Source organism: Prionailurus bengalensis, chromosome B4 (genome assembly GCF_016509475.1).
Source record: "Prionailurus bengalensis isolate Pbe53 chromosome B4, Fcat_Pben_1.1_paternal_pri, whole genome shotgun sequence".
NCBI classification, from domain to species: domain Eukaryota; kingdom Metazoa; phylum Chordata; class Mammalia; order Carnivora; family Felidae; genus Prionailurus; species Prionailurus bengalensis.
The window spans coordinates 54,939,162-54,966,960 of record NC_057358.1 but is presented as its reverse complement, the minus strand read 5'-3'; the positions used below and the strand labels follow the sequence as shown (position 1 = coordinate 54,966,960).

At 39.6% G+C, this 27,799-nt stretch overlaps 2 protein-coding genes across 2 annotated transcripts in view; one reads left to right on the top strand and one right to left on the bottom strand.

Annotated features, from left to right (window-relative positions):
• The window catches only part of GYS2 (glycogen synthase 2), a 50,626-nt gene extending 37,302 nt beyond the window's left edge, over positions 1–13,324 (top strand). Inside the window, exons 12-16 of the mRNA XM_043564765.1 lie at positions 4,288–4,414; positions 7,729–7,824; positions 8,971–9,134; positions 10,600–10,680; positions 12,853–13,324. Of these exons, the coding sequence (XP_043420700.1) occupies positions 4,288–4,414; positions 7,729–7,824; positions 8,971–9,134; positions 10,600–10,680; positions 12,853–13,071 (687 nt within the window). The 3' untranslated portion in view covers positions 13,072–13,324. The remainder of the gene's footprint in view (positions 1–4,287; positions 4,415–7,728; positions 7,825–8,970; positions 9,135–10,599; positions 10,681–12,852) is intronic.
• A 4,320-nt stretch (positions 13,325–17,644) lies between these two features.
• Positions 17,645–26,657, bottom strand: SPX (spexin hormone). Its single transcript, XM_043564254.1, has 5 exons — positions 26,652–26,657; positions 25,608–25,659; positions 25,260–25,322; positions 24,170–24,253; positions 17,645–18,986 (listed from the first exon to the last, which is right to left on the bottom strand). The coding sequence occupies exons 1-5, from the start codon at positions 26,655–26,657 to the stop codon at positions 18,940–18,942; spliced, it is 252 nt and encodes an 83-aa protein (XP_043420189.1). The 3' UTR covers positions 17,645–18,939.
• Between the last annotated feature and the right edge of the window lie 1,142 nt (positions 26,658–27,799).

Genomic DNA, 27,799 nt, shown 5'->3' with positions numbered 1-27,799 from the left:
TATTTGTGTCAATTTTGGATGTTTTACCATTTTATTTTTTAAGTTTAACCTATCTCCTGTTTATGGATCTCCTGCAATATAACTAATGTATATAATTTATTTCTAATGTTTATAATTTATTTCTAAAATTAGGGTAATATCGGGTGCCTGGGTGGCTCAGTCGGTTAAGTGTCCGATTATTGATTTCGGCTCAGGTCATGATCTCACGGTTCATGAGTTTGAGCACCACACTGGGCTCCACTCTGACAGTGCAGAGCCTGCTTGGGATTCTCTCCTTCTGCCCCTCTCCCACTCGTTCTCTCTCCCCCCACCCTCCCCTTTCTTTCAAAATAAATAAATAAATAAACTTTAAAATAAAATAAAATAAAATTAGGGTAATGAGAATATCATGATTCTGCTAGGATTAAGTGAAGTGATATATGAGAACATTATTTATAATATAGAACATATTATATAACTGTTATTGTTCTTATATATCTAAATTAGGGTTTTTCTTGAAAGTAATCTCTTTGGAAAAATATAGAAAAATTTATCTTTGGAAAAATATATACTTATTCTTTTATTATATTATATTATGTGTATATGTATGTATATTATGTATATATGCAATATAAACAATATATATTTATATGTATATTATAATATATACACTTTATAAGCATATATATTATAAGCATATATATGTTATATATTATATTATGTGTTTATATATGTTTGCATATGATGTATATGATGTATATATACACAATATAAATACTATAATATATAGTATATGAATTTTATATATATAATTATAATCCCAATACTTTAAAATCAGATTTTATTTTCTAAATTTTTTTCTTTTTTTTAAAGTGTATTTACTTATTTTAAGAGAGAGAGAAAGAGCACAAGTTGGGGAGGGGCAGAGAGAGAGAATCCCAAGCAGGCTCTGCACTGTCAGCTTGGAGCCAGATGTGCGACTCAAACTCATGAACTGTGAGATCATGACCTGAGTTGAAGTCAAGAGTCGGACACTCAACCAGCTGAGCCACCCAGGTGCCCTCAGATTCTATTTATTTTTAATAACTACTTAACTATGGGGAGAAACTAACAAATTACCTAATAATGATTCAAGAAAAATGTTAATAAATAGGAGAAATAGCAGAGTTCTTTCATCCAAGTGACCAGTTAACTAGCTTTTCTATTCATAGCTGTCTAATGATAGCCATTGTCTCCCTTGTCCCTGCCTTTGCATAACATTACAGGCAGCATAGTCCCGGTAGTGGCTCATACCAGCCCACAAGAGCCAATTGCTAAATTTTCGGAAATTTTGTGAGCCAGTTTTAAAAACAGATATTTAAAACATTTTTTTTTCAACGTTTATTTATTTTTTGGGGGACAGAGAGAGACAGAGCATGAACGGGGGAGGGGCAGAGAGAGAGGGAGACACAGAATCGGAAATAGGCTCCAGGCTCTGGGCTATGACCTGGCTGAAGTCGGACGCTTAACCGACTGCGCCACCCAGGCGCCCCTAAAAACAGATATTTTAAAAAATTAAATTATATCAACTGGGGCCTGGGTGGCTCAGTCGGTTGAGCGTCTGACTTTGGCTCAGGTCATGATCTCACTGTCCATGAGTTCAGGCCCCGCGTCGGGCTCTGTGCTGACAGCTCTGAGCCTGGAGCCTGCTTCAGATTCCGTGTCTCCCTCTCTCTCTGCCCCTCCCCCACTCATGCTCTGTCTCTCTCTCTCTTTCTCTCTCTCTCTCTGTCAAAAATAAACATCTAAAAATAAAATTAAAAAAAATTTTACTTAAAAAATATTAATCAAAAACTTAAATTATATCAACTTAAAATATAAATCAATTATATTAAAATGAAAGGTAATGCTCAAAAAACATCACATACTTATTGTTTATTACATTCTATGATTACCTATGCACTTGAAGTTATTTATGGCTATTGTGCCCACACGGTGGAAATAGTCTATAAGGACGTGCTACTGCCCTTCCTATTTCTGGTTCAGTGACATCACATTGATAACTTGGAACTGGCCATGGTGGGAGTCTCTAGAGAGTGAAGACAGTGAACACTACCCATCATGGCTTGATTAATTGTGTCTCGATTGTCTAGACTTAAGAAAGGGATAAAGTATTAACAGTGCAGATAAAGCTTAAAAGGGTTGTGTTTAGGAGCGCCTGTGTGGCTCAGTTGGTTAAGCAGCCAACTTCGGCTCAGGTCACGGTCTCATGGTTCATGGGTTCAAGCCCCACATCGGGCTCTGTGCTGACAGCTCAGAGCCTGGAGCCTGCTTCCCATTTTGTTTCTCCCTCTCTCTCTGCCCCTCCCCTACTCATGCTGTCTCTCTGTCTCTCTCTCTCTCTCTCTCTCTCTCTCTCTCTGTCATAAATAAATAAACTTAAAAATTAAGAAAAAAAAAGGGAGTTGTGTCTATGGTTGTTACACAAAATTGTGAGTGGCACAAAAACATGAGGAGATATTTTTCCAGTATTCAAAGGCTAATGTCCAACTCAGGGAAGAAGTCACTCATGTCACCGATGAACCTATGAAGTTCTGACATTTATCTCACGTCAGAACTACTACGTTCAGGCATTGAAACCATGTACTAGTTCTGAATACAAGATTTTGGCCAAAATCAACAAAAGCATTTGGGAGTATTTAATCATCGAGAATTTATAATAAGGAGTACATTACATATATATTTAATGGACTTTATTCTTTAGATAAGTTTTAGGTTCACAGCAAAGTTGAGCAGAAAAGTACAGAAAGCTCCCACGTACTCCTTCCCTGGGAACAAATGTAGCCTTCCCCACTATCAATATCTCCAACCACAATGGTATATCTGTTACAATTGGTGAACCTATATTGACACATTATTACCTACCAAGATCCATAGTTTACATTGTTTGTACCTTCTGTGAGTTTTGATAAATGTATGACATGTATCCATCATTACAAAATCATACAGAATAGTTTCACTGTCCTAAAAATCTTCTGTGCTCTGCCTATTCAACCCTGCCCCCATTTGAGCACTGATCTTTTTATTGTCTCCATAGTTTTGCCTTTTCCAGAATGTCATATAGTTGGATTCATACAATATTTAACCTTTTCAGATTGGCTTTTTTTCACTTAGTAATATACATTTTTTTTTCCATGTACATTTTTCTTCATCGCTTGCTAGCTCATTTCTTTTTAGTGCTGAAAAATATTCCATTGTCTGGATGTACTGCAGTTTATTTATTCACTCACCTATTAAAGGATATTTTAACGGCTCCCATGTTTTATCAATTATGAATAAAGCTGATACAAACATATGTGTGTAGGTTTTTGTGTGTACATTTTTTTATTATTTGGAAATTGTATGCTATACATCTTTTATATCAGTAAAATGTGTAGTAAATTTATGTACAAATATATATTTATATTTTGATTTTTCATTCTTAAACATTTACCTGGACACCACTGCTTTAAAAGACCATGGTAAACACTTTGGACTTTACTCTGAGTGAAATGGGAAGCCACTGAAGGATTTTGAGCAGAGGAGGGGTTGGCATTTTTAAAGGTTCCTTCTAGTCGTTGTACTGAGTAGACACCTTGCCAGAATAGAAACAGGGAGATGGATTAGGAAGTGATTACCTCGAGGTGAGAAAGGATTGTGATTTGGGTGAAGGCTTCTAGTCTGATCTAATTTAGATTAGATTCCTAGTATCTCTGTCTCTTAGCTCTGTTACTCTGGGCTAACTCATGCCTGGGGCAATGGAGAATGGCCTATTACATAGCTCTCCTCTTTCCTGCCTGAGGTAGGAGCAATTGAGAAATAAGACAACAGTCAGCCACTAGAAAACAAAATAAAATCTTTATTGTTGGGATGCCTGGTTCGCTCAGTCGGTAGAGCATGTGATTCTTGATCTCAGGGTTGTAAGTTTGAGCCCCATTTTGGGTGTAGAGATTACTTGGAAATAAAGTCTTAAAACAATACCCTTATTGTCAACGAAATCTGGGTTGAAGGATGTAGTTCAGCATGAGAACAAAAACGGGCACATTTTTCCCCCAATCTAGGCCTTGGAACCTGAGGGAAAGTAGGTCCACAGACTAGATACACAGAATGGAGAGAGAGAGAAATGCACCCACACTTTTTTCTTTTTCTTTTTACTTCTCTCTCTCTCTCTCTCTCTCTCTCCCTGAATCTAGAACACAAGGATTCTACAGTATCAGAATACCAAACGGTAGATTTTTTGCTTTAATTTCTTCTATTCTTTTTTTCTCATTAGAATTTTCCCTTTTTTAGGTGATTTTGCACCCAGAGTTCCTATCCTCCACCAGCCCCTTATTACCCATGGATTATGAAGAGTTTGTTCGAGGTTGTCATCTAGGAGTTTTTCCTTCATACTATGAACCATGGGGTTATACTCCAGGTATATGGCTTGTATAGATTGGGGAATGTTTTAAATTTTATTAATATTTTATGCATATAGATATAATATTCAAAGCTGATATGTAACTTCACTAAGGTTAAATTATAATAATACATTATATTACAAAGAAAAAGAATGTTTTATAAAGATTACATGTTATTGAGTTATCTCTACCAGTCCCAACTATCCATGTGAAGGAGAAATTGACTACAAGTAAATTTAATATGAAAAACAATGGTCCAGCAAAAGTAGTCTCTAAAACTTATTTCAAAGTGGGTTTTTTAAAAATTAACAAATGTATTTAATTTTTAATAGGGAACACATTCACATAGTTAAAGAAATAAATAATATAAGAAGGTGTACAGTGAAAAGTTTTCTTCATACCCTTGTCATTCAAAAAAGAGGTACTTTTAAGATAAAATGCCAATTCAGTGGTAGGTGTTATGACCAGTGACATCCTTCCATTCAGACCCTTTTACCTCTTCATCCTCCTTTTGTTCTTTTCTCTCTAGTGGTGGATTCTTGGATCCACTATCTGTTTTCCATTTTTGTCCCTTATGAGCATGGTTGTCATTGGTATCAAGAGCACTCAATTTGTATTTGTACAGAAATGCCTATTAAAAAGGAAACAAGTACTTTACATATATGACAATGGAAAGAATGATGTAACACTAACTTTTCCTTCTCACATTGGCAATCAGAGATTTTCCTTTTTATTTAAATATAATTCCATTTAGAATTTTAAAAGAAAAGGTTCAGAAAATGTTTTTACAAATAATTAATACATTTTGCTTTCTGATCTCGATGTCATCATTGCCCAACTGAGAGGCGGCAGCAGTCAAGGTTAGGGAGATCATAGGTTGAATTATGTAGAGGAAGAATTTTTCTAATCTTTGTATTCTGATCCCAGAATTTCAATATAGATTTTAAAATTCTATATAGGGGATACCTGGGTGGCACAGTCAGTTAAGTCTACGACTTTGGCTCAGGTCATGATCTTGCGGTTTGTGAGTTCAAGCCACACATCCGGCTCCCTGCTGTCACTACAAAGCCCACTTTGGATCCTGTGTCTCCCTCTCTCTGCCCCTCTCCCACTCGTTCTCTCTCTCTCTGTCTCTCTTTCTCTCTCAAATAAATAGACATCTAGAAGGAAAAAGAATAAAATTCTATATAAATAGGATCTTACTTTACAACAAGAGCAACATGAAGTCTCTGCATCTTTTGACATAAGGCCCTATTCTATCATTTTAAGTTCCACCAAGAATAATTTGCCAGCAGCTGTAAAAACATGAAAACTTTTGGGGGAAAATAGATAAAGGATTATCTCCTCCTGAAATATGGCACAGAAAAGCTATTGATCTAACTCCTCCAGCTATCACTCTTGTAGTTCTAAAAATTGTTATGGGTATCAGTTCACTTTTGTAAAGATGATATCTCCTTATGAAATGCCCACATGTCATCTTAAATTGTTTATAATAGAGTGTCTATCCTTTAAGATACATGAAATGCACATTTTACTGGTGGACTTCACATTTTGTTATTGACTTTTGTTCCTTTTATTTCTAGGAAGTAACATACTTTATTATCAAGGAAGTTTCAAAAATAAAGAAGCACAAAATCAAAGCATGAGTGACTGAGGGATATGGGAAGTCATTTATGTTGGGTAAAGAGCATGTTCTATAAATTACAGAGGACTTTCCACCAAATGTCATTTTATAGGACAAAGATAAACTTAACCCAAATGATAGAGGAGATACATCTAGTGTTTTAAGATAAAGGCCACCAAAGGTGTTATAAAAGATAAGTAGATAGGAAAAGAAGGTTGAGAAATACTCCATAGTGAATGAGTCATTCTCTGTTTTGAATTATCCAAAGAAAGTTGGCCACCCTTCACCTAACCTATAGTTACAGGAATAACAATATCTCTTCTGTGGTATAAGTTTGGTGTTAGCATGTTAGATAACTCTATTTGTTTTAAAATAACTTTTTATCTGATACTAAGTTTAACATACTCCAGAAAGTATTCATTTCAGTCTGTGTTTTGTGTTTTGAGAAAATCTAATGAATATTAGCACATGCTCCATTAAATTCATTCAATGAACATATACTAAGGTTATGGGTACCTGGTATTTCAATACATGTGTGTTAATGAGTATTTAATAAAAATAAGGTTCAGTGAACTTGTGTGAAATTGTAGGCAAAATTCCTTATACATATATGCATAAGAATTTTTCTGGGAAGGAAGTCCAGGTTTGCATTAGATTCTTGTATGAGTCAATAATCCCTGTCTCATTTTCTCTTCCACCAACCCCTCTCCACCAAATTAGGAAACCACATCTCTCTAGAGGAAATACTTGCAGAGCAGAAGAGAAGGAAGACCACTGTCTAAATTGTATTACTTCTTGAATAGTGGGGAAATCTTTTTTTTTTAACCCCAAACTACCAGTCAACCAAGAGTAATTCCATAAACAAATGTAAATTCCTTGTTAAAAATGAAGACATCCTTGTGAGCAGTAACATTTCTTTTTCTAAAAACGTTTATTTATTCATTTTAAGAGAGAGAAAAAGAGAGGGTGTCTGCTAGGGGGGGAGGGACAGGGAGAGAGAGTTGTCAGTGCAGACCCTGACATGGGCCTCTGTCCCAAGAGCTGTGAGATCATATCCTGAGGCGCTCAACTGACTGAGCCACCCAGGCACCCTGAGAAGTAATACTTCTTTAAAAACAAACAAGAAAACCAAAACCAAAACAAAACAAAACAAAAACCATATCTGCTATTTTATGAAAAACAAGTTTTGACTAGAAGGTGAGAGAGGACTAGGTTCAGGGACCACTTGGGAAAGGGGAGGGATCTGTGGCATGGCAGATTAATTTGATAGGAGGAGGTGCTCATGTCCAAAGTCTATTTACTGACACCACAAACTCACCACTTACTTTGAGACATGGCTTAGAATGGAGCAAAAAACAAAACCAGCTGGAATGAGAGAGGCAGTATAGAGTAGCAGTTCCAAACAAGAGCCCTGGAGCTGAGCGCCTGCCTTCAAATCCCAGCTCTACCCCATTCCCTGGCTTTATGACATTGGGCAAATTATTTAACCTCAATTTCTTCATCTGTAAGATGGAGATAATGACAGTCTCACTTCACATGGTTGTTGAGAAGATTAAATGAGTTAATACATGTAAAGAGCTCAGTACTGTGCCTGGTACAAAATAAACATCACTATTACTAGGCAGACTTGGGCTTTTGCCCCCTCTGCGTGCATTAGAGGATATAGGGACTGGTCTGAAGCCAAGTGTTTGTCTATTTCCCCGGCAGCTGAATGTACGGTGATGGGTATACCCAGTGTGACAACAAACCTGTCCGGCTTTGGCTGTTTCATGCAGGAGCACGTGGCTGATCCTACTGCCTACGGTGGGTGAGGTTTTTCATCATTCACCCAACACAGGGAGAAGTGACCTCTAGCCAAACAAAGCACAGGGTCTTTATGGAGCCTAACTCTAAAGCTATCCTGATGATTAAAGTAATGTTTATACTTCTTGTTAATTAAAAGTAGATTTAATTATGTGTTTCACAGAAAACATAAAAATGCTGTTAATATTAAATATATGGTCCAAAAGACAAACCATAAAAGGCATGCTAAACTTGGACAAGTCTGGCCCTTTTATCTTTTTATTTTCTGAACTGGTTTGGCTCTTTACTATCTAGAAGTGACATTACAGTAACCATGGCCTTAGAGTATGTAGATTGGTCAGTGTCATTTTTAAAAAAAATTTTTTTTTAACATTTATTTATTTTTGAGACAGAGAGAGAGCATGAACAGGGGAGGGTCAGAGAAAGGGAGACACAGAATCTGTAACAGGCTCCAGGCTCTGAGCTGTCAGCACAGAGCCCGACGCGGGGCTCGAACCCACAGACTGTGAGATCATGACCTGAGCCGAAGTTGGACGCTCAACCGACTGAGCCACCCAGGTGCCCCAGTGTCATTATTTTAAGGGTCTGTGCCAAGTTAGCAAAATTCACTTAAATTGTTTAAGATGGCGGGAGAATTTGCATACCACCATCTCTGTGTCCATGTTGCCCAGCAGCAAGAAAGGGAGAGGGGATAGATTGTCTGCCCACACATTCCCAATTTCCTGGTCTCCTACCCTTGCATTGTCATGGTTCTCTTTCCTCAGGCTACAGCTCTGGTTCTCAGCCAGTGGTGCATGGTGGGAACACCAAGGGGCCTAAAAAAATCACTGACACCCAGGTCTCACCCCAGAGATTCTGGTTAGTGAGCAGTCCTGGGGAGAATCCCTGATCCAGGGTTTTCCTCTGCTGCCAAATTTTTTAACAAGATCCATTGTGTTGGCTGTGTGTTGGTGACAGTGGTGAACCATTAGGAGGAGATCACGGGAGAAATACAGTCTTGGAAGGGGAAAGATGAAACAGGCAGTGGGGGCTGTCAAGGAGTGGGTAATGCATGTGGCGGTCTGAGATAGAATGTAAGGAATGGGAGAAGAAATATTCCAAGGTTAGCCCTACGTTTATCTGTGCTTTGGTTTTTGTGCCCCTCAGGCATTTACATTGTTGACAGGCAGTTCCAGTCTCCAGATGATTCCTGCAATCAGCTGACTCAGTTTCTCTATGGATTTTGCAAACAGTCCCGCCGCCAGAGAATTATTCAGAGAAACCGAACTGAGAGGCTCTCCGATCTTCTGGATTGGAGATACTTGGGCAGAGTAAGCAAGTCTGTGATCAAGAGAGCCACTTTAAAAATCCCACTGAACTATAAAAATTGAGATTCTTGTCATAATCTACAAAGTCAACTTAGTACCATCATTGTTAAAATCTCCAGTAATGTTTTCACGTACTTTTTTACTTACTATAAACTCGCAAAGTCCTAACTTCAAATCTTCATATTTAGTTTGAGCTTATAACAGCAAATCCGTCAGGAGCTAGCTGTGATCTTACCAGTTACTCTATTGTCAGTGCTTAACTTGATGCATTACAGATATTGGTTCATGAATATGAGGAAAACATGTAAAGAAACATTTGTATCTTGTTTGGCTCTAAGCCATAACGTGACCATATGCCTCAAATACAGTGGGAATGGGAATAACTTTGTTTTTCAAATGATAAGTACAGAAAATACCTCCTTTCAATTATGCAATAGGTTTGTAAGTACCCAGAGGTCTATATATCTTAGCACTGGATGATTTAATAAAGAATGAGTTGACTTTGCCTTCACATAATAGATCTGTTTAGATGTCGCTAAACTCTCCCTGAAAAATGATAGATGCTCCATTTGCAGACTGTCTACACATGCTAATGACAGTGCCTTACAATCCTGGGTGATTAATTGTACTGTCTGCATTTTGTAATAAAACCAGAATGATAAGGTTATTACAAGTAATGTTTCTTACCTAAGGTCTGAAGCAGAATTTAAGTCCAGTTTGTCTGATTATTCAGACCCCACCTTTTCCCCATGTTATACTGCTTTTCTGTGGAATGAAGCCAGTGTTTTCAGTCCCCTTAGTGCTCAATTCAGAATTTTCAGTAAGGTCAGTATGGCTTTTCCCTCCAACATTTGTTTTAAGTTTATTTATTTATTAGAGAGAGAGAGAGAGAGAGAGAATCCCAAGCAGGCTCTGTGCTGTCAACATGGAGCCCAATGCAGGACTTGAACCCATGAACTGTGAGATCATGACCTGAGCTGAAACCAAGAGTCTGATGCTCAACTGACTGAGCCATCCAGGTGCCCCTCTCTCCAACTTTTTGTAGTATTTCTTTACCTATTCACTGGAAAATAATAAAACTATAAACTCATTTTTTTCTGTTTTTAAATTTAGGGTGAATAGGTTTTACCACTTTATTTTTTTTTTAATTTTTTAACGTTTTTATTTATTTTTGAGACAGAAAGAGAGAGTGAACAGGGGAGGGACAGAGAGAGAGGGAGACACAGAATCTGAAACAGGCTCCAGGCTCTGAGCTGTCAGCACAGAGCCCGACACGGGGCTCGAACTCACGGACCGTGAGATCATGACCTGAGCCGAAGTCGGACGCTTAACCGACCGAGCCACCCAGGTGCCCTGGTTTTACCACTTTAAAAATGGATTTTATAACTAGGAGAATAAGATTTTACATAATAACTTGGTTACTGAAATATATAATTTTTTAAACCTGTGCATTGGTTTTCTATCACAGTATTATCAACATGCCAGGTACCTGACATTAAGCAGAGCTTTTCCAGATAAATTCCATATGGAACCTACATCACCACCAACGGTAAGTGTTTTATGTATTGTGGATTTGTTTTGAAAGCTAAATTTCTTATGTATGGTAAGTCCTACCAATACTTTTGAATTTAGAAGTAGTTAAATACACAAACTATTATACTTTTTTCATAATTTTGCCCTAAAGCAAAGAATAGAGGAACCAACAGATCAGATCAAGTCAAAGCCCTTGATTCAGAGTTAGCCTTATGCAGATGGGCAGACAGTCAACTAATTCATGTTGTTGGAGAAGCACCCCCACATTAAAACTCTCCCTGCTTTAGTGCTTGAAACTGCTTTGTTAGACCCCCATTCTCTTGAGAGTTATTGAGAAATGAACTGCCCTGCTTTCATAGCCAGTGAATTCGCTATCCAAGGAAATGTTGAGATACAGGTGACTACTTGGCAAGAGAAAGAGTGAATTCAGAAACCACAGGAGGAGTTGGATTAGATGAGTATTCATGTACCAGTCAGCAGTGCCCCCAGGAGTCTTCTTCTGAAGTTCACTTAGATATCTATATTCATGAGACCAGCATAGGCTACTTGTCACCACATTCTCTTAGAAGGATATAAGATAGGAAACACAGCTTGAAGTAGGGCAGCATCAGACATTTCTCTTCAGTGGGATTCATCCTTACAGCAGTCTACATTGCAGTCCAAAAGTTACACTTCTTTGCCACCCTATCCACCAGGTAAAAGCTTAGGTGTAAAAAAGATGAAACCTATATTATTAGGTATGAGATCTATCTTAGCTTAGTAGTTTTATGCCTCCCCCCCCCCCGCCCCTGCCCAGGAGCCAATATCTCACAGCTTCCATGATCTCCACAAAGAATATGTACAGTTATAAGAGTCATCAAATTCAGGGATTCCCCAAAGCTATAATCCTTGTCAAGTATTTATAAATCCTCTGAGTTCAGATGTAATCTCCCAGTCAGGAGTCACTTTTACCATAATCAATTTTGCTTAATAATACAACTTATGGTCTACCTCCATCAGGTCTCAAGGGAAACGGATCTAAAAAGTTAACCCAAGGTAGACTTTGCCCATATGGAAAATGACAGGGTTTTTAAAACCCTTCAGAATACAAATTCCAACTCTCATGTTCATGATTTTAACAGGGTTAATTGCTTAGCTTATTTAGAGGCAGTCACTCTACTTGATGGTGATTCACCTATATTCATCCATTTATTCGGTGTATTCAATTAGCAAGTATTGAGCTCCTGCTTTGAGCCAGGTCCTAAATGCATAACTCAGCTCGTTTTTTCTTTTCTTTTTTATTGCTTTCAGGCAAAATATCTGAACCTTGCAGTGATTGTATAGGTATGACATGATAATAATGTGCACAAATAGTTGACATACAGAGTGACGAGGGCTGCAACTATTTTATACAGTTGTCCTCCCTGGTCAAGCATGTGTGCTCTTAAAGGGCAAGAATCTTGGTTTTCATCTTTGTTTCCTCAGTGACATTATGGTGCCAGACCCATAGTTGTGCTTAGCTCTTGTTTAACAAATGAGTTATCTGAGTGAATCTTAGGTAGAAGGGCAATTTGATTAAATCTAGTGATATTTACTCATTAACTGAACTAAAAGTAACTGGTGGAATTTCAGGGTAAACTAAGTGACCTGGCTTCCAGGATTCTTTCTAATGGTGGCTGTCCATGCATGTCCAGAATGCCGATATTCTGGCAATTTCATTGAGCAAATCTGAAAAGTGACATAGAGACTGAGAATATCAGCAGCGTAACATGACAGTTGATATTAAAGGATCTGGAGTGATCATAGCCCTGATACAAATCTTTGCTCTAACACAGGGTCATGCTGTGTGACCTTGGGCAAGTCATCTGACCTCTCTAATCCTCAGTTGTCTCTGTATGTGGGAAAAACAAATTTATTGGTGTTGTTACTAGGAATAAGTAAGATAACATAGGTAGGTAGGTAGGTAGGTAGATAGATAGATGGCACCTGGCACATTTCAGTGCATAATAAAAGGAAGTTATTTATTTAATGAATCTCTCCTGAGCTTGCTGGTATCAGAATCAAAATAAATCAAAGATAATAGCTCATGAACAGACCATAAAAAATATCCAACTATGCTTTTTTATTAAATGCACATGCAAAGTGTTTACAGCATTGGAAAACTCAAGAAGTCATTATAGTGTTTGTGACTTATTTTTGTCTTTGGCAGACAGAAGGATTTAAATATCCCAGGCCTTCCTCAGTTCCACCTTCCCCTTCAGGGTCTCAGGTCTCTAGTCCTCAGAGCAGTGATGTGGAAGATGAAGAGGATGAGCGCTACAATGAGGAAGAGGAGGCTGAAAGGGATCGGTTAAATATCAAGTCGCCATGGTCTCTGGGCCGTGTTCCTCGTGGGAAGAAAAAGCTGCATGGTGAATACAAGAACTGAATTCCACGCTTGTAGAACAGAACTAATGTAGTAAGAACATAGTAAGAATGATTACTTAAAGACATGAAAATGCTACAGATTTCTTTTTCTTCTTCCATTACAACAGGATTTATTCTCTGCCTCCAAAGGGGAGAAAATTAAGTGAATGGCAATTTTGTAATTTCTAATAAAGTCCAAGTTATTTTCCCCTACTCCTTTTTCCCCAGTAAATTTAGGCACGAGGAAGAGTGTTCATTAAAGGAGGAAGACTAGATGTGGGGTGTTGTTGTTTTAAGTAGGCTACAAATGTGGGACTTGAATTCACAACCTTGATATCAGGACCTGAGCTGAGATCAAGAGCCAGATGCTTAACCAACTGAGTCACCCAGATGCTCTTAGAAATGTTTTTAAAATGGTTAATGTCAGCAATAAGAATTTTCATTTGCTAGTGTTTATTTTTAAGTGATCATCACCATAATCCTTTGCTTAGTATTTATACAGCTTCCATAACTACCAAACAAGCCTCCCAGTTTCCCCACAAAGGATCCTGATCTCAGCCCTGAATGTCTACTACAAACATATTTTAATTAACTCAGTCTTTAGTGATTATTTCCACGTTTCACATGAGTCAGAACCATGAATTTCTATCTAGCTTTGTAGATAATCAAAATCCGTAAGAAAACAAGCTACCTTAAATCCAGATCCTGATACCTATTCGTGCATATTTACAAGGTCACGTCTCAACTTAATGATGGGAAGATGTTACCATCTGTACTATGCCATCTGACTGAAACAATCTTTCTGTTCTTTAAAAGGAAAGCTTTTTCAAAAACTTGGTCAATCAATCAGTCTTCTATAAATGATGAATTGTTAAATCCAAAGGAATTAGTATATCAATATCAACATATCAATTAAGCTTTCATTGATGTCTTGTAAATAAGACATTTAATAAGATAACTTGTAGAAAGCACCTACTATGAAACAGTGCCTTGTAACGGATAACATTTAAAACTGTCTTTTAAAAAATTAGCAAAAAGAAAATATAGAGTCTACTTAATTATAATAAGAACAATGTTTCTAAACACATCCATGATGTGCTTAGGGACATTGTTGAGTGATTGTAAACATGTCTTTGTTTTAAATGTAATTAAACCTAAGAGCTCCTGGGTGGCTGTCCATTGAGTGTCCAACTCATGGTTTTGGCTCATGTCATGATCTCACGGTTTGTGGGATCAAGGCCTATGTTGGGCTCTGCTCTGAGCACAGAGCTTGTTTAGGATTCTCTTTCTCTCTCTATCTCTGCCCCTCTCCCACTCTCTCTCAATATAAATTTAAAAACTTTAAAAAAATTATTAAATGTAATTACTTCTAAATAGGCAAAAAAAAAAGAAAAAAAGAAAAAAGAAACCACCTTCATTCTTGGATAATTTTTTTTTTCCCCACAACTTGAGTATTGTTACATTTAGATCACAGTGAAAACCTTGGCTGGCATATCAGTTGACCTAGATCTGCAGAGCTTTTAAAAAAGTTTTAGTCTGTTCAGTGTGGGATTGTTGATGGCAACAAGGGAAGAATAACAACCACCGTGGTGGGTCTGGGTTGAATGGCTCAGGACTAGGGGAAAACTGTAATCTAGCTCTCCACTGCTTGCCCCATTGAGGAGAACAAAGGCAAGAAAAATGCAGTTTATGTTAAATCTCCTTACAGCCTGCAGCCCACTGATAGATGCAGGACATGACACGCCTCAAGGGGTTCACGGCTGCCTTAATGCCTTAATGTTTATATTTCATTAAAGACTAGAAGCAACCTTATCTTGACAATAGCTAAATCTTCAAGGTCCTGCAAGACCCTGTTTTCAGCATACAAAAATTTCTTGGAAACTTATGTTACCTCTACCCCACCCCCCTCCACAAACTTAAAATATATAATCAGTCATCCCTCATATTTGTAGATACAGCTCTTTCTGCCCATGGGTCCTGTCCCCATGCTATAATAAAATCACCTTTTTGCACCAAAACTATCTCAGAAATTCTTTCTTAGCTGTTCGCTCTCAAACTGAAACTTCAAATCGCATCACTATTGTTAAGAAAAAGTAGATGAATGGTGGATATATGCCATAAATCAGGTCACAATGGAAGATGATTGCAAACTCACCTCATTTAGGGCCCAGGAGAAAGGGAAATAAATTACCTAAAGCCTAATCCTTGAAATATGTCCTGTGCATGCCAAATTAACCCATCTGCAGAGCAGTTTGGGAAGGTCTGCACAGGGAGTCAGAAAATAGGAGATGGATTTGTATTATAATGTAGATATTCACTTGCTGAAGTGCCAGAAAGATCTCATTATAAAAAGGGGTTTCAGTGTTACAATAACAATGAAAATATATTCCTAGTAAGGGGGCACAATACGTCTATTCAAATGATACCCTTGGTTGGTAACTGGTTGTCTATTGTTATTGAAAGCATGAGATTTCCTCCATAAAATAGCTTCTTAATAAAACATTTTAAAATTCAAGTGCTTTTTTTTTTCTGAATGAAAGAATAGTTCCCTGATTAGAAAGGAGTACAAATGATAGAGTGCATGGAAATACACTGACTTGCAAACACCTATTTTTTTTTAATGTTTATTTATTTGAGCGAGAAGGTGTGCACACACATGCGCGTGCACACACACACACACACACACATGAGTGGAGGAGGGGAAGAGAGAGGGAGAGAGACAGAGAGAGAGAGAGAGAGAGTCCCAAGCAGGCTCTGTACTGTCAGCACAGAGCCTGACACGGGGCTGGATCCATGACCCTGGGATCATGACTGAACTGAAATCAAGAATCAGACACTTAACTGATGGAGCCACCCAGCGCCCCAGCCAGTGCAAAGCCAGGCATGTTTCTACCCTGGACTCAGTCCTCTATTCAGACAGCTGCTGCCACTGGACTCCATCCCCTTGCTCCAGTCATTTACTGTCCTTTCCCCAAGACTGACAAAGCCAAGTGAAGAGCAACAAATAGGGCTGTTAGTAGGTGACTCTGTTTCTAGCATAGGGCCTTATACACAGTTGTTGCACAAATGAATGGTCTTATTGGGAGGAACAGAAGTGCAAGAAAATGGATGTTTTTCAAGAATGTATGTCTTCATAAATTGGAGTACAGGAACCATAGAAAATAGTGTGTGCCTGACCAGCCATCAAGACATGTTTCATGCATTGCACCACCCTTCCTTCCATGTCAAGAGTTAGGGTGCGCAGAGCTGGTTTTATATATACTGATGAGACTAGAACATGTGACAAGTGCTCTGCTAATAGTTTCCCACAAGGAGGACTCAGGAGAGGTACTGGTCAAGGTGCTTGGAGAGGTCCAAAGGGTGAAGATATACTTCTATGAAGACATGTGAGGGATACAAAGAAGAGGTCATATTAGAAATAAACTCTTACTAACGGAATTTATAGTCCAGTAAGAGGAAACCAACAGGTGACATCCCCACTTCCCTTTCTCCTGGCACTGAAGCAAAATAATGTAACTTATTTTGATTACCCAATCAAGGTTGATAGGATACAGATGTTTATTTCTCATAACCAGATAAAGGGGAAATGCTAGTTGGAGGCTGGTTTTAACATGCCAGGGCCTCTGCCGTCCCTCTCCTCATGGGATCATTATGGTGCTGTTGGGGGAGAGGAGGCACCCACTGGGGAAACCCAGGGGAAAAAAGAGTAATTGAGAGCCCATGCAGGGGGCCAGATGGCAAAAGGTGAGAAAGGATACAGAAGCAAACAGGGAAGAGCAGTGGACACTGTCCTGTCCAGTGGGAGCTGTCCACCTGAAGGAAGTGGTATTCTAGGACATGGATGTGACTTGCAGGCAGGTATTTCCCAATTTTAAAATATAAGCCATACAATGTGAACATTTTTTGTTCATTTCAGTTTTGAAAAAGATAGAAATAAAGAGAACTGAAAAATATCCCAAGACAGACAGAATGTTATAGCAGCTGGGCAGAGGGGCCTGTATGCAACTACTATGTTAATCAGCACATCTGTATGGCAGAACAACATTCAAGGAATTCAGGTGCCTATAATATACTTGGTATTCTATACAATATTAATAGTATAACACTGTATTATTTTAATAGCTGTTGGTCATTTCGAAGGTTTTTTTTAATGTTTATTTTTGAGAGAGAGAGAGAGAGAGAGAGAGAGACAGAGCACGAGTGGGGGAGGGGAAGAGAGAGAGGGAGACAGAATCCGAAGCAGGATCCAGGCTCCAGGCTGTCAGCACAGAGTCTGACGTGGGGCTCAAACTCACGGACCATGATATCATAACCTGAGCCAAAGTCAGATACTTAACCAACTGAGCCACCCACATACCTCCTGAAAGCTTTTAAAAACTCTGTTTTAGTGTGAAATACTTGAGGTTGTTCTGCTTAGTTGTGGGAAGAATTATTTCACATGATAGGGTTTTAAAATATTCTTGGAATAAGCATGATGTTTAAATAGCCAATATGTATAAGTCTATGTCAGATGAGTAAAATCTCAATATACTGGATACAAGCACTATCTAGAAAATCCACTTTAAAGTCAATTCATAATAAATGACAGGTGCCTATATAATACCACATAGTTTTTTTAATGCTAGCATATTAGTTTTTGCAAGAGATCTGTGTTACATTAACTTGAATATAGTTTCATTATTCAATTATGAAACAAGATACAGACAAATCTTATAAGCAAGGTTTTGACTTCATAACACAGTGAAACTAATCTCAAGGTACAGATACATTCACATAAAGGTATTCTTTAGCTACTGAATAATGGCTATATATTGATGACAATAAGAATTAACAATGATAATTCCACTTATGACATTTATCAATAATAGCTCTCAATTAATTAGGTTAAAAAATTAACACGGTGATCACATTCCAATTCCAAAAAAATAGGTTATTATGCTTGCTGTGGATATGTGTGTGTGTGTTACTGCATGTGTGTGTTTTTTTCAGACAGTTTTGAACCTAAGTTCAAAGTTTTGAGAAGGACCAGATTGGGCATATCACTCTGTACTGATGTTATCAGGGTGTTTTATGTAATGTTTTAAGGTAAAATAAAGCCTAGAACTCTAGCTAATTAGAGTAAGCAGACTCTTTGAATCTGTTTAGCTGTGAAAAATGAGTTACCTCTGAAAAACTGGTTTGTTCCTTTTGTACAATGTACACAGGAACAGAGTGTGTCTCCATCTGCTTATTTCCCAGTAACTCCCAGAATTCAGGGAGATCCCCAAATAACACAAAGGGAAGCTCTCCATTGTGGAACCTTCCACCAGCTTCAGAGATCATGCCCTCTTTCAGCAACTACACTGAAGTGTTCTTATCACAGGGCTTCTTCCCAGTCAACTCCTTCCTCTTCCCTTCTTAATTTATGTCTCCTAGATGAACTATTAAGAGAACACTCTACTCTTTCCCATCCTGCCATGCCTCCCCATCCCCCCACCCATGAAGACGGGGAAAAAAGCAGAAAAGGAGAGGGAGATCTGCTGCTGAGTGCCAAGACAATGCAAGGGGTAACAGAATGAAAAAAAAAACCAACAACTGAGAATCACTAGATCAAGATAGACTCGTTTTAACAAAAAGAAAGCACACTCTAAAGAGTCGCTGGCCTTATGCTTAATTCTAAAGGGGACTAAGACACAAGGTGACCTAAACAGGACCAGAAGCAATGAAAGAAGGTGATGCTCTCAGCTAAGAACTCTACATTACCTTTGTTGCTGGAAAGAATGAAACTGGTTGTGCATGTTCCTAAGATTACAACTGAAGTAAAAAACCTCCAAAGGCTTTATTTACATGGCTCATGTTTTCAACAAGAACAGACCTGTATTTGAATGTAATTTGGTCTATTTTCCCCAGGTTAGTAGTCTTCTAGGATTCTGGTTTGATCAAAGTTTTCTTCTCCAGCTGTGAGAAAAAAAAAATACATAAAATAAACATAATTCTCCGTGTTTTAAAAGGAGAAAAGATAAGATAAAGAGAACTTTAAAAAACAAACATTTAGCCTCCTAGATTATGTTAATTCCTGCACTTTGCTATGGAGAATCAAAATAAGTGTGTTTTGATCGATTTGGTTTAAAATTTTTTCCCCTCATATCTACACACATAGGGGAACTCACATGTCACATGTCACTCTCTAGAATGAGTGAAACTATAATATGGTATGTTTGGTAGAAATCTGAAAAGGCCACATATCTTGCTCTAAGTGTGCCACATGTCTAAAATATCCACCATTAGGGATGCCTGGGTGGCTCAGTTGGTTAAGCATACAATTTCAGCTCAGGTCATGATCTCGGGGTCCATGAGTTTGAGCCCCACATCGGGCTCTGTGCTGGCAGCTTGGAGCCTGGAGCCTGCTTCAGATTCTGTGTCTCCCTCTCTCTCTGGCCCTCCCCTACTTGTGCTCTCTCTCTCTCTCGCTCAAAAATAAATAAACATTAAAAAAATTAAAATAAATAAAATAAAAAATAAAATAAAATATCCACAATTAGAACCATTAAATTGCATCAAGGCACTGTTTCCCTGTTTCCTATTAACAATGCATCCTACTTGGGAAAGATGACATGGGAATACTTTTGTACATATTCTCTTATTACCTGAGCTATAGTAGGCCTGGGGAGGAAATGAAACAAAAAGAGGAGACACTTGTTAGCTGGATGGGATTGCAAAACTTTAGAGCATGAGGTATCACTTCCGGGGCAGGATAGTTAAGAAGTCAGATGATAGCAGGTTCCTGGGACTATAACAACAGGGCAGAAGAGCTAAAACTTACCATGGTGTCAGGACTGGGAGTTGCCAGAGGAAAATGCATCTCCTAACCTTCCTTAAGATTGTTTCTAGATAAAATCACATTCTTTTAGTTAGTTACAATATAATTCAAATGTCTGAGTTACATTTTAACTTGAATGGCTAGCACATTTTAGAATATTACAGATGATGGGCTGCTCTTTAAAGAGAAGGGGAAAAAAAAAACTCTGTAAGAAGTGCATCCTTGTATATCAATTACTAAAATAAAAGTTAACTATATAAAGTAAGAGTCTACCAAGTAATACTTAGGGATTTTAGAATAAAAATATTAAAGGAAGCTAGTAACAAATATATCGTATGTAAATCCAAAACTTTCTCATCAATTCAAAGTAATAAAATTTTGTTCCCTTATTTCATCATCAGAAACAAGCTACTGTGGAAACTTCAATGACTACAAAATTACATTTATTTTCCAGGGAGCCTGGTGGTTCAGTCAGTTAAGTGTCCAACTCTTGATTTTGGCTCAGGTCATGATCCCAGGGTCATGGGATTGAGCTGCATGTCAGGCTCTGCACTGAGCATGGAGCTTGCTTGGGATTCTCTCTCTCTCTACTCCTCTCCTCCACTCGTGCTCTCTCTCTCTAAAATAAAAAAATTTAAGTTATATTTATTTTCCAAAAAAGACTTGAAATTGGGACCTATAATCACACACCCTTTCCTAAAGTTTCTAATGAAGATTCTTCTTCCTCTCTTTAATTTTTTTTTAATGTTATTTATTCTCGAGAGAGAGACACACACACACACAGACACAGCGTGAGCAGGGGAGGGCCAGAGAGGGAGACACAGAATCCAAAGCACGCTCCAGGCTCTGAGCTGTCAGCACAGAACCAGACATCGAACTCATGAACCGTGAGATCCTGACATGAACTAAAGTCAGATGCTCAACCGACTGAGCCACCCAGGGGCCCCTTTCTTCCCCTCTTTGAATTTACCCCCCCCCCTTTCATTCTAGCTCACTTTTTATTTATTTATTTTCTTTCTGGCTTCACACATCTTCCCAAAAACCAAATAAAAAATGTCTCCTTCAATCCATCTTCGCCAGCGATCTCCTAACACATTTCAACAATCAGTAAGCATGCCTGCCGAATGTCCAATTTAGTAAAGGTCATCTTGGATGCAGCATCCTCTATCCATGATCCAAATACTTCTCACCTTTTCATTGCAAGAGTCCTGAGAGCCAGGACAGGTAGCACTGCTTACTTCTTGTCCCCAATTCGCTCTCAACAAAGTTTCAGAAGGGGCATGGCAGTGGCAAGTAGTATCACTGGGCAGGGGCTGAGCTAAAGTCCTGTGAACTGCTATTCAGTGACCCGTCCTAGCCAACAGGATCTTCCTTTCCATTGATTTCTGTACTCTTACTAACCATTCTGCTCCATGTGATGCTTTAATCACTCCTTTCTTGGAACTCTCCATTCTTGATTTCTGGATATGCTGTTATTCTGGTTCTCCTCTTACATCCCTGCCTTCTCCTTTAAAAGTCCCTTCACTGATATGACTTTCCTCCATTCCCCTTAATCTCTAGGTACTCTCCAAGGCAAATCCTTTATTGTCTGCCCTTCTCCTGTTATATCTGAGGCCTAGAAGAGATTTCCATTTTCATGGTTTCACTCTTTATTAACTGGCTCTGAATTCCAGTAGTTCCCATATCTGACTGACCATCAGAATCATTTGGGGGAACTTTTCAAGGATACAGATTCTGAGGCCTCATTCAAGTTTTACAGAATCAGAATCTCTGGGTCTAAGGCTGAGCCATCTGTATTTTGAGGACTCTCTCCAGTTAACTCCAATGGAACCAGTCCATAGATGGATAATTGAGAACCACTGACCTACACTCCTTTACTCACTGGACTGTCTCTGTCATCTCAAACTGAACTTCCATTATATCCACAGAAATTTTCATTCCTCACCAGCATAACCATTTCAAACTCCCATAATACCACTTCAAAAATGTGCTTGTTCTGGATTCCCTTTTTTCCTTTCAGTGAATAGTTACTTATTCTTCCTTCCAGGATACCTCGGAGTGGAGCCTCTCTGTCCATTCCTGACTGCTCCACCTCATCTCCTCACTCCTGTGGTTTCCTTTCACTTTCCTTGGCTTCTCCCTGATCCCCATCTGTGGTCTTTCCTGTTCGATACAATGCATTTGAGAGACAGCAAGATATATGGAGAGAGCAGTGGAATCACTTGGACCTGAGTTAAAATCCCAACGTGGCTTTTTACCAATTGCATGACTTTAGGAAAGTAAACACACTTCATAAAGGTTCAGTTTTCTCAGCTATAAAGGTTAGCATTCATATCTGACACAGGCAGATGTTCCTATATTGTAGATATTGTTACTGTTCTTATTGTTACTCTCTGAACCATAATCATTGTTTTATTGTTACTCTCTGTGCCATAATCAGATTCATCCTCCTTCACCATGTCATCATTCTGCTGTGAATCCAGAGGACTTCTTACTGATTCTCAAACAAAGACAAATTATCTTCATTCTTCATCTCGGTTCTAGTAAGTACCTGCTATGTAATAGTGGGCAAGCTACTTAATCTTTTTGTGCCTCTATTTCCTCACCTGGAAAGTGTGGATAATAATGTCCTTACCTCCCAGGGTTACTATGAGGGCTAAAAGTATTGACCTATATCATATGCTGAAACAGCACCTGGCTCCCTGCATTATAGTAAGCCCTCAACAACTAGTAGCTCCGGGCAGTAGTAATAATAGCAGTAATGGTCGTCCTAGCTCTAACATAACCACTCCTCCTGCGTTCTGCTATTCCACTGACTGCTCACCCTATCATTTTGCTGCAAAGATTGTTCTCATTCCTGCTTCCCCTTAATCTGCTTTCTTCTCCGCCTGCCAGTTAGCTGGCGCCTAGCAGGCATAAATGCATATTTGCTCAATTAAGTATTATAATCCCCACTACCCATCCACGTTGACCTCGGCCTTGCACTGAGTTCAGAAGACCTCCAATCCCACTCTCTTGCATTTGCTTCTCATCAGTATTTTTTTTTTCCCAATAAAACCATAAGCTTGAAGCTGGAAAATACGTTTTGCTCTTTTTTCCTCCTCATATGGCCCATCCAATAGTAGGCGCCAAGGATATGTCTTCTCCATTAGCATATGTGTCACAGCACAAGGCCAGCAGCCTGTGCTTTGATCACCAGACCACTTGCTATATATATATATATATATTTTTTTAATATTTAAAATTTTAAATTATGTCACAATATGGCATCATTACAATTTTTGAGAGGGAACATTCTAGGTCTGAATAATGCTTTGATGACCTCTATTGTTAATAGTAACTAAAACTATGTACCTTGTTCCAATTGGCTCTCATAGCAACCCTGCACATGGGTATCATTATTCCATTTTACCAATAAGGATACTAAGACTCAGGGTCATCCAGCTAGTAAAGCAGCAAAACAAGGATTTGAACCCAGTCTGTTGCATACTCCAAAGCCCTGACTTATCTAGTAGCAAGATGCCTTAATTCAACTAGTGGTTTCAATGCTACATGGACAGAGTGTCTCTATTTTTAAAAAAAATTTTTGAAATGTTTATTTATTTTTGAGAGGCAGAGCACGAACTGGGGAAGGGCAGAGAGAGACACAGAATCTGAAGCTGGCTGCAGGTTCTGAGCTGTCAGCACAGTTCGATGTGGGGCTGGAACTCACCAGCCGTGAGATCATGACCTGAGTGAAGTCGGATGCCTAACTGACCAGGCCACCCAGGTGGTCCAGAGTGTCTCTATTTGAAAATTATACCTAATCTTCATATAGAAGCAGCTGTATAGGATAATGAAAATTACACAAGCTTAGAATCTATTAGGATCAGCCATAAGATACTGCTACATATGCAAGTAAAAACTATTTCATTGTCAACAATTTCATTTGGCCCAGTCTTTAATAGTGAGCAATTGGATTTAACATTTTTAAACCTCTTTGGCTTCAGTTTTATTAACTGTATATAATGAGGTTGAACTTTGAACATTTTTAGTGCTAAAGTTCTAAGTGAAAATAAGGTCACAATAGGCTCTGGTTTATGAAATTAATATGAAATTCCCCAGTGTCCTCAAGGAAATGTTTTCATGTTCTTGGGGACTCACGTTAATGAGAAATGTGCTAGTGTTTATATAAGAAAGATGTATGAATTGTTTGTGGAGGGGGGCAACTGTTAATTATATTCAAAAATCTGGACAAAGGCAACTTGGTATTCAACACAGAATCCCAAAAGTGATCAAAGCTTCCCTGTCCCGCAGTTGAAAGCGGTCACTATATTTGTACCTTCTTGTGGTCTCTGCAAGGAAGCCAGTAGCAGAGCTGCTGTCTCTGGAAGAGTTAGTAGTTGCGGATTTGGGCTTCGTCTTTCTGGAGAAATAAAAGTGTATACACATTCTTATTAGCATTTAAATATTCCTGTAGTAGATAAACCCTATTCTGATATACTATAAATAGAAAAACCCTTATAAAATAGGTTTTTGATGCCTTAGCCAAGGATGCCCCTTCCACAGAGGACTGATTTTTATGAATTGAAACATTTCACACTTCCCTTGGACGTTACTTACAATTGGTTTTGCTGTGTATTACATATATGGAAAGGAATTTAAATATACTGCAGACAATGCCATGAAAGGAGAGTGCATTAGTATAAAGGACCCTGAGTAACTTTTCCCTTCAGAGCTTAACATGGGATGTCTGGGCAGAAACATCTGGATGGGATGGATCCTCCTTGGAGTCTCGACTACTTCCTCTCTCATTCGTTCAAAGCAGTTTGAAATAATAATCTATATTCTTGGCCACACATAAGGAAAATAACAGTCCCTGGCCCTACTCTTAATGGCCCCTGCCTATGAACTATTTCCGGTTTTGAGCTGCTTTAGAGCCCTTTCTAGTAATGAATAGGAGCGTACATTTGAAGTTTCCGGGAAAAACACTAGTTTAGTAACAAGAGCATTGAAGAGGAAACCGTGTAAAGGTCTTGCCAAAAGCGGGGAGGTACATTTAGGGGCAGTTGCACAGTTCTCACTCCTCCTCCTCCTCCTTGACTCCTCGAACGTGAAGCCCAGGCCTGGCCTGTCTCTGGATAACCCCCACCCCCGGGACCTCTGCACACCCGTCGGCCAGAGGGCGGTCGGAGCAGCCGAGGCCCAGTTCAGCTTCGGGAGCGTCAGCCCCAGCCTCAGCCGCGCACCAGTGCGCGGTGCCCTGGCTGCCAGCTTGGACTCAGCCCTGGCTGGCTCTCCCCCAGGGTGGCCCCGGAGCCACGTCCCTCCCGGAGCGGAGCCGCAGTTGTTCGGCGCCTGGCCGAGCGTGCCCTGCCCGCTGAGTCCTGCTGCCAGTCTCCGGACCGCCCCCCTCTCCTTGGCTCACTCACCTGGGGGCGGCCGGTCCGAGAGGTCCTTCTTCCGACTCTGGTCCGAGATGAAGCGGCGCCCCTCTGCAAAGGCGAGACGCGGGGCTGAGCTGGCCGGCTAAACACTTAACAATCGCGGTTAAAATGGGCTCCAGGTCAGGAGGGGTGGGTCCGCGGCGGCGGCCTGGGTCCGCGCGGGACAGCCGGTTTTCGGGCGCTCGTCGCGCACCCCCGGACTGCACCAAGAGCCCTTTACCAGCCCCCCGCCCCTGCGCTGCCCGCCCCCAGACGAGCCCTGCCCCCACGCCTGTCTGCGCCGAGCCGGGACCGGCCCGAGCACTTCCTGCAGCTGCCGCACCCAGCCGGTACCTGCCCGCGGCCGGCCCGCCGCGATGCATGGGCTTTGGAGCGGTGGTCGGGTTCACAAGCCCGTGGGGTGTTTCCCAGGCCAGTCTGCAGTCTTCCCGTGCGGCAAGAGCCAGCAACCCTCCACTTGAGGATGGAGAATTTCTAACAATCAGGGAGTCTTTTTCTTCCGTTGCCACACACCCCCACCCCCACTCTGTCCTGCAGGATGACCTCGGCTATTAAGGGAACACACTCGATATTACTTTCTCCCCACGCATCTATCCCATGGATTCTTACACCCCTAAAGATCTTCCTTTATTGATGTAGGGAGAGCAAAGTATTTGGAACGTACGTGCACCCTTCAGATAGAGCATAGATTGGGGAGTCCAGTTCCTTCTCTCAAAGAGTCCCTACAACCCAGGTAGAAGAGAAAAGCGGTTAATACACAATGTAGCCCAGTCCTCTATTAGCAAAAAGAAAGAAAGAGGGGGAGGGAGGAAGGGAGAAGAGAAAAAAGAAAAGAAAAGAAGGAAGGGAGGGAAAGAACATCCAGGAGCCCCGGTGTTTGCGTTTGATTACCTGTGGCGCGCTGCTGGAATTTCCTATGAAAGAAAACACTAGAAAAAGAGCCAAGGTTGTTGCCACCAGACTTCCGAGTCCCTACAAGAAAAGATCAAAGAAAGTAGTTTCTGTGCCTATAGGATCTTCTACTCCATTACACCCGAACAATTACAAACCTCTTACTTTTCGACGTGACCTATTTTTGATAATTATTTTTAATAACACTTCGCATGTGGGGGAGAGGGTGATTCCCTAGTCTACCTTGTAATTAATCCGCAAGGGAGTTCTCTTTGTAAGAAAAAGTAGAAATATGTTATTTCCATTAATTCACTCAAATGACTGATTTTTTTTTGAAGTAAAATCAAATGATTTTTATATTTTAAGGCATATTGTTTAAATATCCGTTAGCTTATAAAATGCTTTTTAAAGATAAAATGGGTAAGAAACTATAAAGCGTTTCATAAAATAGCTTAAAAGTCTCAAGTAAGTAAAACTTCTACTTACCTTCATGTTCTGCTCCTTTCCAGAACCTGAGGTAACTACAACTTTGCCTGTCAGTTTTCTAATCTTGTTCTGAGAGTGGGGCTTTTAAATCTTAGTGTCTAGGACCCCTCCGGATCGTCAGCAGAGTTAGGGAGTCCATAGGGACTTCTTGTCAGTATTCAAGATTGAGAGGATCTGATGATTTTTGCAGGGAGATTCATTTGCAGGAAGTAGAGAAATGATTGATGAGTGGGCATCACTTATTTAGATACTGACCACATCAGCCAGGAGATATCCTGAATATATCAGAATCATCGTTTTTTGCTTTTCCCACTAGCTTCCCAAAGTAGTTATTAGTAGTAGTAGAGACAATGATTAACAAGCCCAGGCTGAATCAAAAGTAAATGAATACAGTAAGCAAACTTGTTTTGGGTAGCTAGCTATCAAAGCTATCACAGATGACTAAAGATGAATCCTTTGGGCAGAAATGAAAAGGTTAGGGGATCTCAATGGAATTTTACATCAATCCTTCACCTAAGTATCCATTCGATTCTTTAACAAACATTTATTAAAAGCCTACTATGTATTGGACATTTCTTCTTTTAGTTCAAGGGACACAGCCATGCATTAAAAAGACACCTTCTCTGCTGTGATCAAGCTTATCTTCCAGTCAGGGGAGAAATACCGTAAACTAGTAAACAGGTAAATAAGGTAATTCAAAACTGTTTTAAATGCTTTATAAAGTAAAAATAAGCTAGGTGATGTGATAAGGTAAGTGGTGGGCTGGTTTAGGGAAGGCAACAATTGAAGGGGTCTGGAAGGATCAGGTAGAGTCAGACATGAGATGAGTTAGAGTGAGAATTAGTGTAACAGGCAGAGTAAAGAAAAGCAAAATCTTGGGATGACAAAGAGCTTGGCTTGTTTGAGGAATAGGGAGGAGACCAATGAGGCCAAAGCTAAGTTGGTCACAGGGTGATAGGCGAGAGCACTTGGAAATGAGGTTGGAGAGGAAGAATTGGACCAGTTCACCTGCAAACATGGTTATAAGCAAAAGTGATGATGGCTTAGATTTGGGTGGTACTTGCAGGGAATGGAGAGGTGTAAATGAATTTGGGATAGATGTTAGAGATAGAAAATGTAGAACCTGTGGATAAATGGGATATGAGAGT